The sequence below is a fragment of the Chelonoidis abingdonii genome, chromosome 8 (genome assembly GCF_003597395.2).
Source record: "Chelonoidis abingdonii isolate Lonesome George chromosome 8, CheloAbing_2.0, whole genome shotgun sequence".
NCBI classification, from domain to species: Eukaryota; Metazoa; Chordata; order Testudines; family Testudinidae; genus Chelonoidis; species Chelonoidis abingdonii.
In genome coordinates, this window is record NC_133776.1 from 7104571 (window position 1) to 7118856 (window position 14286).

At 40.5% G+C, this 14286-nt stretch overlaps 1 protein-coding gene across 4 annotated transcripts in view; it reads left to right on the forward strand.

The window, feature by feature from the left end:
- The window catches only part of DIS3L2 (DIS3 like 3'-5' exoribonuclease 2), a 404569-nt gene that overhangs the window by 260975 nt on the left and 129308 nt on the right, over window positions 1-14286 (forward strand). For all 4 annotated transcript variants that reach the window (XM_075068347.1, XM_032803899.2, XM_032803901.2 and 1 more), the window contains one exon: window positions 11927-12006. In XM_075068347.1, coding sequence (XP_074924448.1) covers window positions 11927-12006 — 80 coding nt within the window. The remainder of the gene's footprint in view (window positions 1-11926; window positions 12007-14286) is intronic.

Consider the following 14286-nt stretch of genomic DNA (forward strand, 5'->3'; position numbering starts at 1 on the left):
ATCACGTCACTCATTTGGAAAGCTCTAACCCTCGCTGAACTGGAGATGGTTTATATAGTCTAACATGGAAGAACTTGAGGATATCTATTTCTTTACCATTCGCCTAATAACAAGTGAGTCCAGTGACCTCCGCTGGACCATTACAAATGCAAAACTTGGCTCTCAAAAGTGCTTGCTCTAAATTTTCCAGTTGCTTTCTCTTTTTTCCATTTGATGTCATCCTGCCAGCTAGTGATTTTATTATTATAAACAGGACATTGTATTCACTTTTAAGAAGAAATATGAAGCTGGAGGTAAAATTACAAACTGCAGTTTCTCAGCTGCCAAAATAGAAAACAATGAGCTAAAAATACGGAGCAGAGAAAGAAACACTGAAATATCTGCAAGATGAATCGTCTGAAGAGCAGAAATTTTCATTTTCCACCCCAACTAACTCTCTAATGTTGTCTTGTAAGCAAAATTGCAGCACCGATGCTAATACTGAATATTGAGGGCCCTGCAAAGAAACAATCTGAGGAGCCAATGCACGGAAGTGAGAAGCCATTCAAGTTGTCATTGAACAATTAATGATCGTTCTGTTTCCCTATGAGCAGAGTTAATGAAGTGTTGTTCTTACAAATGAAAAGCCCCAACAGTAAGACAGAGCCGTAGCTTCACATAGATTCTGAACACAGGCCATAGAACTTCCCCAGAATAATTCCTAGCACATAGAGTTAATATTTTGAGATATTTCAAGGCATGGTGTCTGTTGACCATAAGTTGTGATGTCCTCAGAGGTACTGGATAGCTACCTACAGTTACTAAGGTTTTGCAGAGTAAATAGTAACTTTAATTGCCGCTTCACAGCTATTGCATGTCTTTTCTTTGGTAGGAGAAGTGGAGAAAGAGGAGGTGTCTCCCTTGCCTGTATGTTCTATTCTGAACAGGGAGGCTCTGTTCTTAGCACTGTTTGTAATTGGAAACCACCAGCAACAGAACAGTTCCTACATTGCAGTTCTGCCCACTCTTTGTTCCGTGTTTGAGGAATGCTGCAGATAGTAATAAGGATTAGCAGTGTTTATATTAAAGACTTAATATCAGACTCTTAACTGTGCATGCCCAAGTAAATTGTTGGCTGATAAAATTAGAGCTGATGGTAAAAATGGCAGCATTCTGCTCCCAGCACAGTGCCTGGTGAGTAGGAAGGAGAGGAGACTGTGAGACAGTTGGCTCTTCTGGGTAGGTGGAAGACTTGAAAGGGTATAAATCAGATAAAACATCATTAAACAATTTTCCCTGGAGATTTTCCACTACAGAAAGCTTGCATTAAGTATAATTAGAGCAAGACTTATCCCACTGTACTAGAATGTGTAAAAATGACCGGGTTTCTTAAGGAACCTGACAAATGGCCTGTTTAATAAATGTGTCAACGTTGCTGCAGATCAGAGTCTGTCATCCTAAGATACTGGAAAGACACATAGGACTAGATTATGTTTCCTTACTCGTGCTGAGCAGCAGCTTTGTTCTGCATGTATCCCCACTGAAATCAGTAGGATGATTTGAGGAGCACAAAGTATTTCTCAGTGGTGATGACAGTCTAGCGCGTAGCTGGCACAACCAGTTGCAAAAGACACTGTATCTACTCTAGGTTGTTCTTTACCGTGCCTGTTACCATGCGCTCTCTCTTACTGTGTTGGGCTAGGGAACTATTCCCTTCCTGAACCAATGTGAATAAACCAGTATTAGAAGATACACCTGATGGAGCTTAATAAAAACACTTTTAGTGATGCCCAGATGTGTGTTCTTGTCCCAGTAGTGTGGTTAAGTTAATTAAATGACTTCGTCAGAGCTTGTTCCTTGTATAGGTTGCTTTTTTTCTAACCTACGCTTTCACTGAAAAAAACCAGTAGGATGGTAGCTTAATTTCTTACTAAATGACATGCAGTTGTTGCTATCATGTGTTGCGACCTGGGGTTGGCATATTGTGCTAGAAATGTGGGGGTTGGGGGGGGGGTGTTTAACGGAGGCAACATGAGCTTTTGGAAGAACAGCTGTACAAGCACGCTATTGCATGGGAACTGGTGGATTGTAGGGTTATTTCCCATCAGTGGGCTCTGGTAGCGTAAAGAACAAATCAGAGCTCGTTGAGTGGGGAATGTTTTGCCCGAGAAGCTTGTCATCACCTGAACTTTGACGTTATGCACATTGCATTGTTTTTGTACAGCTGAGTATTTTCTGTAAAGAGTAATGCAGGAGGCATGGAATCCAGTCAGTTCGCGTCTATTTGGGAACAGATCCGTTCTTGTCAGACTTTCAGTGATAGATCCTGAGGCTTCGATGGGAGTTTCAGAGGGAGAAAAACCAGCACTCTAAGGCCACGGTTCTCAAACCGGGGTGTCTAAGGTTATGCTGCTAATTCTGTATTTAGGTACATAATTAAAGTGACCTGATGTTCAAAGGAGCTGAGTACTTGCATCTCCCATTGACTTCAGAGGTCTGAGTTTGTGTTTTGTCCCTCCGAAAACCAGGCCACTTTTGGTGAAATATCTAAATATAGGTTGAAGAGTTCAGGCATCCAGCCTTGAAAGTGTTGGCTGAAATTGGCATCTGTCACCACCATAGAGAAAACAATTTCTTCACAATTCCTGATCAGATGATGCATTTCCCTTTTCATAATGACAGGTTAACCAAAGGCATGACAAACTGTTTGTTACACGGAGCCATTTTTTCATTTGAGGTCTCATTCTGGTATCCTGAGTATGGAGCCTCCCGTGGAGGATGCGCACAAATGCTGAACTTTTGGAGCAAGGGCCTATGCAGATCCCCACATCTGGTTTAGGAGTTTACGGACTACCCTGAAAATTCCACAACACCTCCATACCACAATGAGACAGAAAAGTGAGATGTAGTTCAAACATGTCAGTAACAAAAATAACCAGGGTGCTGTAGGGATTGACTTACAGGGAAAACTTAGCTGTTAAATGTGTATTAACAAAGAGGCTAGTGGCTTGAATGATGCTTAATGGCTAACAAATGTATGAATCGCCATGATGGGATAGGAATTATTTAGGTTAGTAGAAGCAGATATTACTAGGACAACTGGGCCAAAACGAAGAGAGGAAATCTTTTCTGTTGTTGATCCTAAATTAGACTGCATCATAAACTCCCACAGGCATGCTGGAAACCCCATTGCTTAAGATGTTTAAAACTCTAGACTGGACAAAGTACTTGCATACATACTGCAGAGAACAATCCAGCACTGGCCCATAGAAAATGGATGACCTAATGTCTTTTCCGTTTTTAGCTTCTGAAAGTCTGTGATTGAAGAAGATTACATGACGAAAGCATGTTTTCAATTATGCTCCTGCTCTCATTCTTGCATGGGATAAAGGTGGGGCAGAAAGCTCCATGTGCTTGAGGCACAATGTTAGCATGACTTGTAGAAATTTAAATAATGATCTCTTCTATATGCATTGGCTTTTTAAATGGGTTACTTTTTGTCATCAAACCAGAGAACTTTGCTCATCTTGCACTGAAGACATAAGTAAATAGCTGAAATCAGTTCTGGTTCAGCAAACCCCAAGGAGCTTTCTATGAAAATGTGTATTACTGCTGTTGTGTACTTCATCAGGGTAACTGTAAGCAGGGTTTTGGAGCTGTGCTCCGGCTCTGCTCCAGCTCCAGGCAAAAACGTGCAGCTCCAGCTCCGGGCTCCGCTCCAAAGCCCTGACTGTAAACCTTCCTTTTTGATTTGAATCAGCTGAGGCAAGGCTTTAGCTAAAAAATAAACATGAAAAATTATAAAGACCTGAATTGGGTTGACATATTAAGATGAGACTTCTGATGTTTGTGTACCTGTGGGAGTGGATTCTTGGGAGCTTGTGCCACGGTGGATTGAGGTAATGCAATCTTTCTTTTTGCTCCCAATTAGTTTATAATTAGCTCATTTTGCGGTGTTCATTTAACTGTACAAAGAAAAAGTTATAGAGTTACTTTTGCAAGTGTGTGTCTTTTCCAGAGTGTCCTAAGGTGCCTTCAGAGGCTCATTTGAGATGCTTCTGTTGCATGCTTCTCCTGTAAAAATATTCATTTTAAGAGCCTCTCGTGTAAACAGTTCTCCCAGATTTTTGACTGAAATTTACCCATACTTAGAGTGATAAATGTAGTAGCGTACTGCAACTGAAACAGCGGATATCTTTGGGAGTGAGGTGGTGACGTACTAAAGAGGTTCAGACAATGACCATTGTCTGAAATTCCCTTTTGAAAGAAAGTACTTTATCTATACTCGTTTGAGCGATGAATGTCTATAGGAATGGGTCCTGTGCTTATCGGTATTTTATAAGAAACCTACATAGGCACTGTATTCTAGTTGGGTTGACTTGTGAATGAAAAATGAGATTCATTTTGGTGGTTGCCATAACAGTCGGACTGTTGTGTGAAAAAATGTTTGTAGCTTTCACTAGAGTGAGTTGACAACACTGGGATACTTCGTCCCAAATCAAAATGACTGTTTCCAGACCTGAAAAATTATGTCTGCTTAACTTTTTCCAAGACACAGTTTGGCAGGGTCCTACAGATGACCCCAAAGATCTGCAAGATTCTAAAAATGTCTTTACCACTTAATTTTAAAATATCAGCCTTGAGTTCAAGTTAGTAGGGATAAATCAGGATGCTGAAGTGAATTCCACCAGCACCAATCTATTGCATGTATTCACAAAGTAAAGAGAGCAAGACAATCTAAAGAGGAAGAATGTAAATGTGATGCAAGAATCTAGACATGCAGTCACTCTATTGTACGTGTCTCAGTGTTGACATAGTAAAAGGTTTAAACAAGGCCTACAAAATCTGCACTTTAACAAACAAAATGATGCTCATTACCCTCTCATCTCCAACAGCCAACTGCAGTGCCACAAGTCTTGTCTTTTCCGAAATCCATAGTGCTTCTGCAGAAGTTTCACATAGGTCCTTCAAGACCTATTGAAGAAAGGAGGTTAATATGGTTATGTGACCTGTAGACCCAAAGCATCGGTGCTGCCTAGATTTGTTAGCCTCTGGTATGCCTTTGGATGTAGCCATGTAACTGCATCTGAATCTTTACTCTTTGAACAGGGTGTATATTTGAAACCCAGCGTTGTGAATTCCATCCGTCTTTCTGATGGATAGGCACATACTGAAGCCCCTAATAAATTCCTTGTTTCATCTTACAACCAGTTGAGGGGGATTATTTTTTCCTAAAACAGGCAACAAGTATTACTGAAGACTGTGTAATAGACTTTGTTTCAAGAATACTAGCTCTGGGGCAAAGCCCAGGGAATCATCAAGTAACTTAAATGACTTGCCTGGAGGAACCTGAATTCAAGCATATGGTTTAGAAGGGGCTTAAAGCCTATGGAGGGGCTTCTCCATTGCTTCCTTCAACTACTATCAGCCATATGTAATAATCGTGTGGAAGCTGCTAAGTTGACTGTATTGGTTTGTTCTGTCAGTTTTGCTTACTTGCAGCTCCACTCTCTCCATTGTCTGTTTCCAGTAGTTACTAGGATAACAAAGTCCCAGTTTCCTTTAAGTTTCTAAGACTCCTGTAAATTGTTAGCTCATCTTCTTAGGAGCAGAACTTCTTGGTTCCTTTAGGGCTTTCTAATGCTCTCCCAAGTACATGCAGTTCTCTAAATCGTAACCGAGCAATGGCCTTTTCTAGGCCCTAATAAAGAAATGACAGAGACTCACTGCCTCCATCTGGCTGGCTTATCCAACCACACGATAGATCGAGGAAACGGTTCCTTTAACATTTAGTTCAACTGAAATATGCAGCATGTACACACTGTCACATCTGTCCTTCAGGAGCATCAAGTTACTCGTACTGACAATATCATTGGGAACACTCAAACTTTGCCCAACCATAGTCCCCATTAGCAGTTTGTCAGGATCCACACCTTTAATATATGTGGAGGCCATAGGTTACAACATACAATGCTTCCTTTCGGTCTAAGCATTCTTCCACTCGAAATGAAGATGGAGCATTGACTCCGAGAACTGGTAATCGCCATGGTTCACAGATGTTTCTATTTAATGGTTGATAACTTTAACAGATCTGTTGAACTCTGAATGTTTTAGCTGAGGGAAAAGCTAATTTGATTATGAGGTATTGTACCTGATCTTTCAGCCCCAAGTATACAATAAAAAGAATGATTTCTCCTTTGAAACTTGCAGACCCTGTTGTATGGATACACTTCTTTGGTTAAAAAAACGCACCCAGAACCGAAACTGTTTTTGTTCTGTGGTCTTTGAATGTTTTAATTACCGTGATAACACCAAATGACCAATAATGTGCTAATCTTACCTACAGTACTTCATTAGCTTGTTTTTCTAGCTCCTATTAAAAGAAAAATGTTAAAAGTAAAAAGACTGACTGCTCTGCTTTAATTAGTCTGCTTTAATTAGTCTGTTTGAACTGTGCAGTCTGAAATTGCACTTAATTAGCTTTTCTGTAAAGTGGGATTGATTATACCAGAGTCTCTGTGTGCACATTTCCATTACCATCTTATAAACTTAAGCTCTGTATTCTGGTAGGTTTTCTCCTGGGGGTTGATTTTGAATACTGTAGAAGGAACTAGTTTGCAAACCTCTCTTGTGGCATTGCTGTCTTACACTTTGGCTGGTGGTGGTGGTGGTTAGTCAGCCTCTTTCTAGTCCTATAGGAACTCGCATGGGCACTCATCATATGCAAGAAAAGCTGTGTGCATGTTCACCTTCTGACCTTCCAATAACAATTTCCAAATAGACTCAGTGGGATCTGTGGCACCGGCCTTACCAGATTGTCATACACAGATTGTTTATAGTCCAGACGCATAATATACTTGCCCCATCCCTCCACGGGGAAGGTGGAAGAAAGAGATTTTATTCTTCCATTAACAAAAGCAAGATGCCAGAGTGAGTATGCTTCTGCAAGACTGTGTTGAACATATGTTTTGGATGAAGGAGCTCCTGTACAGAGTAACTTTCCACATTGAGATGTTTGTCTTCAGCCAGTGCAGCAAAATTGGGGGTTCTTTAAAGACATTTTTCTCTAGTCCTTTTCAACGTGAAGACCAGAAAAGCTCTCAACTTCATGCATGTCTATATCTCCTAAACCAGTTTCCTTTAGCTAACCAAGTGGTGTGTATGTTGGAACGAACACTTCTGGAACATCTTGTTACTTTTGTAAAGTATGTTTTGACATTTTAAAATGAATAAAACAGATTTTTATTAGGTGTAATGACAAAAAGTGATTGTTCCTTTGGGATTTTTTAAGGAGGAATGGCCAAATTTTGCAGCCCACAGGACCGCTTTGGCAGCCTGCCAGGAGCTGGAGGGCAGCTCCCAATTTGTATTAGTTAGTGATAAATGTTATTGTATGTGCATGTAGCCATAATATTTGCTTGCACTGAAACAGTCTCTTCCTTGACAGGTGCATGGAAATTGCAGCTGCTCTGAGTTTTGTTAATAAAAACCTACCATGGTTTGGTTTTGCCATCACCCACTGGCTGCAAGGAGCTCATGGGCTGACCCTTTTGGGAGCTATTGTACCGTGGCCTATGGGGAGGTATCATTACAGGTGCAGACTCTGGCAGGGACACATGGAGGAGTCTGAATGGCTTTTCTCATCAGTCTGAGAGGAGCAATGAGCAATTTCTTATCTCCACTTGGCAGTGGTTTTTATGTCAGGTCTGTCACCCTTCATTGTCAATGTATATAGGGCCATAGGAACAAGTGCCAAGGAGTAAAATGACTTGCTTTGCAGGACTATTGGTACGCTGGTGACACTGTACCTTGTCTGTTTCAACAGACACAGATGGTGTCTTGAAGTGACTGAGACTTCTGGGTGAGAGAGAGCTAGCTGAAGCACAGTAGAGATTAGAGGTGGTGTTAGCTGGTTGAAGGAATCAGAGGAGATACTAGAGACTGTATCTGTCCTTTGATTGGAGGGATGGGGCTTCAGTCAGTATATAGGTCAATGGACAATAGAATGACTGTAAATGCTGCAATTGGGCCTCTGCTTTTTGCAGTACTGGCTTCTGCAGCTGCCTGTAATAATGATAAAAATCAAAACCAGAGGTTTTATTTATTACGTGAATCATGCAGTCACTATTATGCAGAATTCAGTGTAAAGACTCTTTCTAGGCATCCTACCCTGCTACAGAAGCATCATTTTGTGATAAAATGTGAGCACTCCCACACCACAAAGTCAGAGGTGCTGGCTTCAGAATTTAGGTCCAATATTATATGCTTGCCTTTTGGCTACCTGGATCCAGGACTTTGTCCACTTAGTACTTATTCTGTGGGACTTTTTGCATCATATTGCTTGTTCGGAGACTTTCTGTAACCCCACAGTCTTTGCACAGGGCAAAACTCTCATTGAAAGGCTCCAGGTTCAGCTCTCTTGAGTAGTCAACTCCTCCCTCTCTCATTTTGAACATGTTAAAAAAAATCCTAACTATACTGCACATGGCTGCATGTAAGGGGTGCCTTCATTGTGACATATATAAGGATAAATACCTCACTCTGGCAGCCTTGTATCAGGCTAGCTTTTGCAAGAAAGCAGGTTGCTCAGCAGTAGCAAATGCTGATCCTGGATTCTGGTGATATAGCATATGAAATGGATCTGTGGTAGCACTACAGAGGCTGGAAGTATATACAACAATCCCTGCTGGTTTGTGTTCTCATGAACTCGGGCCCCACCCTTGACCTCTACAATAGATTTAATTGGCCAAGTGTCTGAAAGCAAAGCAGCTCCATTAGTTGCTACATTGTATAAATGTATTCAGAGTTTGGCACTGGCATATTTATGTTCCTTTCTTTCCAACGCAGACTGCAAATGTGCACTTTGTTGAAACCAGTCTATTAATTTTTAAACTGCCTAGAGCTACAAATCGCTATGGGTGGCGCACATTTGTGGTTGCAGCCCAAAACAGCTGGAATAAGCTATCTATTCCATTGAAATAAGAACCCACATACTTGGATTTAAGAAGCACTTAATCCCTTCCTTTAAACCTTGTCAGTGTAAGGGCAGTTGGTTTCAGGTCAGTGGTGTCTGCTATCATAGATTAAATGCCCTGAAAAAGTAAGACTATATGTGATAGCTGTCTCTCTGGTATGTTTACAGTAAGTACCTGCTTCCCTATGGCCCCATGTCTTACCAGGCTGGCAAGCACTTGGCATATTAGTGTATGTGGAGGGTTTGCTTGCGCTGTACATACGTGATTCTTCGAAGAATGGTAAATAGGGACATTATGTAAGCACTGTTCCTTGGAATGAGATCACTTGAAATTCCATTCATTGATGGATTTTTAATGTAAGGAGTATGTATTTATGGAAGCAAGATGGTTTGTAGGTCATTACATTGGTTGATTTATGGTGCTGGATAGTTGGACTGTAAGCAGATCAAAATCAGTGCAGTTTAGAAGGTCTTGCATCTTCCAGTATCACTAGCTATTTCCAATTTGTTTGGATATATATAATAAAGGATCAGAAGTGAACATTTATCTGAAGATTAGGCAGGTGTGCTATAGGATGAGAAAACTAATGTATTGGGGGAGATTTTCAAAGGCTAATGGAAGTTAGGTGCATTAGAAATCTCCTTAGTATATTTGGCAGAACTACACAAATTTATGCTAATATCAGACAACTAGCAACAGATACTACCAGTAACATCTAAGAACTACAGTAATAAGTGTCTTAGAAATACACAGAGCTGTGTGCGCACAGGTGCACATCCTTAGATTTTAAAGCTAATAAATTTACATGACACTTGTACTGTTTAATCTCTATATATGTTTGGCAATATTCCTTTAAATGTAAATGTAATCCCTCCCTTAACTAACCTACACACTTCTTGCAATTTAATAAACCATGTTCCTCTGGGGCAGGATAAGTGTGCTGTGCTTCTCAGCTGTGCATCTCCTGTAGCATCAGTGAGCTGAGATGTACTGATTTGAAGAAAGAAACTGGCCAAAAAGGGGATAGCTACGAGACTCAGGTCTCTATCCCTCAGCAGCCTCACTTCGTCAGCATGTGTTTTGTGGGGTTTGCACTCATTCTTAAGACTATACTGGAAAGAAAAAAATGCTGTAGCACCCACCCCACTCCAATTCCACCACCGCACGCCCCAGAACTGTCTGCAGTTGGATCCCCGCCACGATCCACGTGCATTACAGGAAGTTTGCTGTAGTTTGTTCAGTCCACACTGAAGGGGGCCCCTGACGTAGGAATTTAAAATGATTCATTTGTTGGGCACTCAAGCCCTGGGCTTCAGCTTACAGCTCGCTAGTGTATTCTGCCAAACTGCTCTTTAATATGTAATGGTTCTTGAAGTCAAACGCTGTGTTCTGTCTTATCTCTCTTGGAGCAAACCTGCTGCCTACCTAGATTTATTTCCCATTTCTGGTATTTTTATGATTCCACTACTATTGATATATGACATTGTCTGTTGACATAAGATGTTATACAGATTATATGTATTAGTTGTAAGTTCTTTGAGGCAGGGGGACTGCACCTTCTAATGTGTCTGCATGACACCTACCTCAGTTGGTCTCCAGTCTTAACTGAGGCCTCTGAGTGCTAAAAAATGGATTAGCTAATTCTAGTTAGCTGACCTAGCATCTACTTCCGTGTCTAACTTCCTCTGATGTTCACGCTGATTCAAATCTTTTTCAAAGCCGTTTTTTCCTAGAGATGCACTTTACCGTACAGTGTCTGCTCACTAAGGACTGAACCGAGGCCGAACAAACAGTGTCACTTGATTTCACTCTGTGATCTTTCAACTTGGGTCTTAAACATTTTGCAGACTCCATTTTGCTCTAACTTTGTCCATGGTATTAGAGAGGACGTGGCATCTGGCTTTATTCACAACTGTTTAGGACAAGAGAGATGAAGGTTATTCATGTTCAACGTAATTTTACTAGCTGGTGACAATCTCCTTTTACTCAACTCCAGTGCAGTACTTAGAAATACAGATTCACAGCATACTGAGAATTCAGAGCACTTACATATGCTGTGTTTGGAATATTCCTGCAGATTTGTATTTCCTACAGGCAACATACAACTTTGCCAGTGAACTCCTGAAAGCTCCAGAATTTTATGTGGAGACTAGTCTGTTTCCATCAGGCTTTCATTCATAATTCCATTATGGCCATCGAGTCATTCATTTTTATTCCCACTGGCTCTGTACTTTCTGTTAACAAACAAGTAAGGAAAACCTGCAAAATTCTACTTGCCCCAGGAGAATTAAATATCATTTCTTTATTATTATTATTATTATTATTCATGCAGAGTAGAGTGCATGAGCAGATGTGTGTCAGGGCTAGTCAATTTTGAAAGGCTGGATATGTTCAAGTGTTGCAAGCTCCTCCATTCACGTACCCTCACTCTCCTCAGTCCCTGCCAGATACTTGGAAAGTCTCTTGCTCCATTGTACTCCCTGTCTTCAGATGACTTACTCGAGTATCAAATCACGATGCCAAAGTTCGTTATTTGTAAATGCCGTTAAATAAATATATAAAACTGTCATTTTTTGTTTCCTACTTTGTCAAAAAGGAGTTGGGGCAGGAAGGAGTTTGCACCCCAGTGGAAGTCAGCGGAACTTTGCGGGATGGATTGTTTACTTTTGTGGAGGAAAACTGATAATTAGATGAGAAAGGTGTAAAACAAACAGTTCCAAGGGGGGAAAAATGTCACACAAGTCAGCATTCTCTAATTGTTCCATTATTCCAAATGCCTTTTTCATGTCAGAAGGTTGCTTCTGAGGGGATGGTGGATCTCTGCAGGTTGGGGAAGCAGTTATATTGGAAGATGTGATACGTTTCAATGGCCTTGTTTCTGAAAACTTCACTGTTGGCTGACCTTTTCTGGTGGGCTGTGTGTCTGGGTGCAAAACAAAAACAGATGTTAAGTTTCCTTTTTTCGTTGATAGGAAAGAGTGCATCTTCACCATTGATCCATCAACTGCCAGGGACCTTGATGATGCCTTGTCCTGCAAACAACTTCCTGATGGTATGACATGTATCTTACAAAATACTCTCCCAGTGTTTATTTTTAGCATTTGGCGCACACATTCATGTTTAATTTTCCATGCAAACCTGTTCTTCTTAAATGTGAATAGAGTATTAAACAAGTTTCATTTTCTTCTTTTAATTGCCCTCTTTCTGAAACCTCTTAAAGCAGAACTCTTTAAACTGTATTCTTAACTCTTGGCATCAATATATGCAGAACCAGCATGACTCATAATAAGAGTTGTAACTTCATCTGAGTTGTATCTGTCTTCTTCAGTCTTTGTGGGAGTTATATCTACTGGGCTAACAGACCTCATTTGGGTTTTAAGTTTTAGTAGAACTGCATGATTTGGGATACGCTGTACCTGGATAAAAGAACATGATACCTTTTTGAAGGTTCTTGTTGGCTGAAATTCTCTCTTGGTATTTATTGCGGGAAAACTCGTAATACTTGCATGAGCAGTTTGTACCTCTTGAACTTGTATTTCGCTCTTGCTATTTGCCTTTTAAGTTTTCTGTTTAGCCTAGTCTCCACTTGAGACTATTATGCAATAGAACCTCAGGGTTGCAAACACCAGAGTTACTAACTGACCAGTCAACCACACACTTCATTTGGAACCAGAAGTACTCAATCAGGCATCAGCAGAGATGGGAAGAAAAAAAGAAAAGAAAAGTAAATACAGTACAGTACTATGTTAAACGTAAACTTCTAAAAAAAATAAAGGAAAAGCAGCATTTTTCTTCTGCACAGTAAAGTTTGATAGCTGTATTAAGTCACTGTTCAGGTGTAAATGTTTGAAAGAATAGCCATCATGTCTCTTTCAGAGTTACAAACGTTTCAGAGTTATGTACAACCTCCATTCCTGAGGTATTCGTAACGCTGAGGTTCTACTGTACAGTAAACCTGCAGGACAAAACATTCCATGTGCCAAACCCTGAAGATTTGATTTTTAGAGCTTCCCATTTGAATACCTGCACTGCCAAACAAGTAGTGGATGGACTTGAAAGAGTTCTGTTTAATTCAGAAAAGCTTCCATAGTGCATTTGATTTAGAAATATGACATGATGATCACATTCATGCTAATGCAGATAATAAAGTCTCTATATTGTTTCTTTGAGATCAGCTGATGTAATTATACTGTGATGATTCACAGTAATGAGAGAGATTAGAGACATGATTCCAAAAAAAAGTTGTTGGTAGATGTGTCTCCCACAAAAGTTTTTTGTTTTTGAGTAACACAGCCCATAAGTTCTCATGTCATTCAGACCCAGGTACAGTATAGTATAACAGGGAAATAAAACAGAGATACAAGATCGCAGATGAAAGGAAATGCAGGCCAGTAAAATTATTTTTAATTATATTGTATGCTAGCAGTTTTGAAGCAAAGTTAAATAACAACATTGTCTTACTACCAGTCTGCACAAAACACAAGCAGATTTTTTTAAATAGTCTTCAAAAAGTCCAGACTCTCTTCTATCAGAGGGGTAGCCGTGTTAGTCTGGATCTGTAAAAAGCAACAGAGAGTCTTGTGGCACCTTTAAGACTAACAGATGTTTTGGAGCATTAGCTTTTGTGGGTGAATGCCCACTTCGTCAGATGCATGTAATATAAATTTCCAGAGGCAGATATAAATATGCAGGCAAGAATCAGTCTGGATTCTCTTCTGTTAATGCTATTGCATTGTTGCCTTTTGAATCATCTGTAAATTTAGAGTGAAACTGGAAATTGCAGCGCATTCAGAACTAAAATGTGAAACTCTGGGCACTTCTGCGTTGAGCTTGTATTGATCAGATTTGTAAGGATTTTAAAAGCAACTGCACCACTGAGCCATTCAATGTAATAGCTTCTGGTTTATGTCTGCATAGTTCCCTCATCCATAAAATGTTCAGGAGAAGGCATTTAAGGGGAATATCTACCTAGACTGGAATTTCTTCTTCCCAGCAAAAGTCCGCAGCAAAAGTCCAATGGGTCTTGTACCTGATTGCAGCTCCTTGGAGACAGATACATGACCCGTCAGTCACGTCAAGCTGGGAGTGGCCCCACTATTGAGGATGGATACAGAACTGGTTAAAGGGGAGACTACAATGGGTCATACTGAGGACGGTTACTAGTGGAGTCTTGGAACCAATTTTATTTAGATAGCTCCGCTTCCAGTGCAGCAAGGCTGGGCTGGGCTGGCCCTGCAGCTGGCTAAACATGGAACGGATGGGACCAGGAGAGTGTTATTTACAGCCCAAGGTCTATGAGTAGAGTAGGGGGGTGGGTTCCGTAGCCACCACT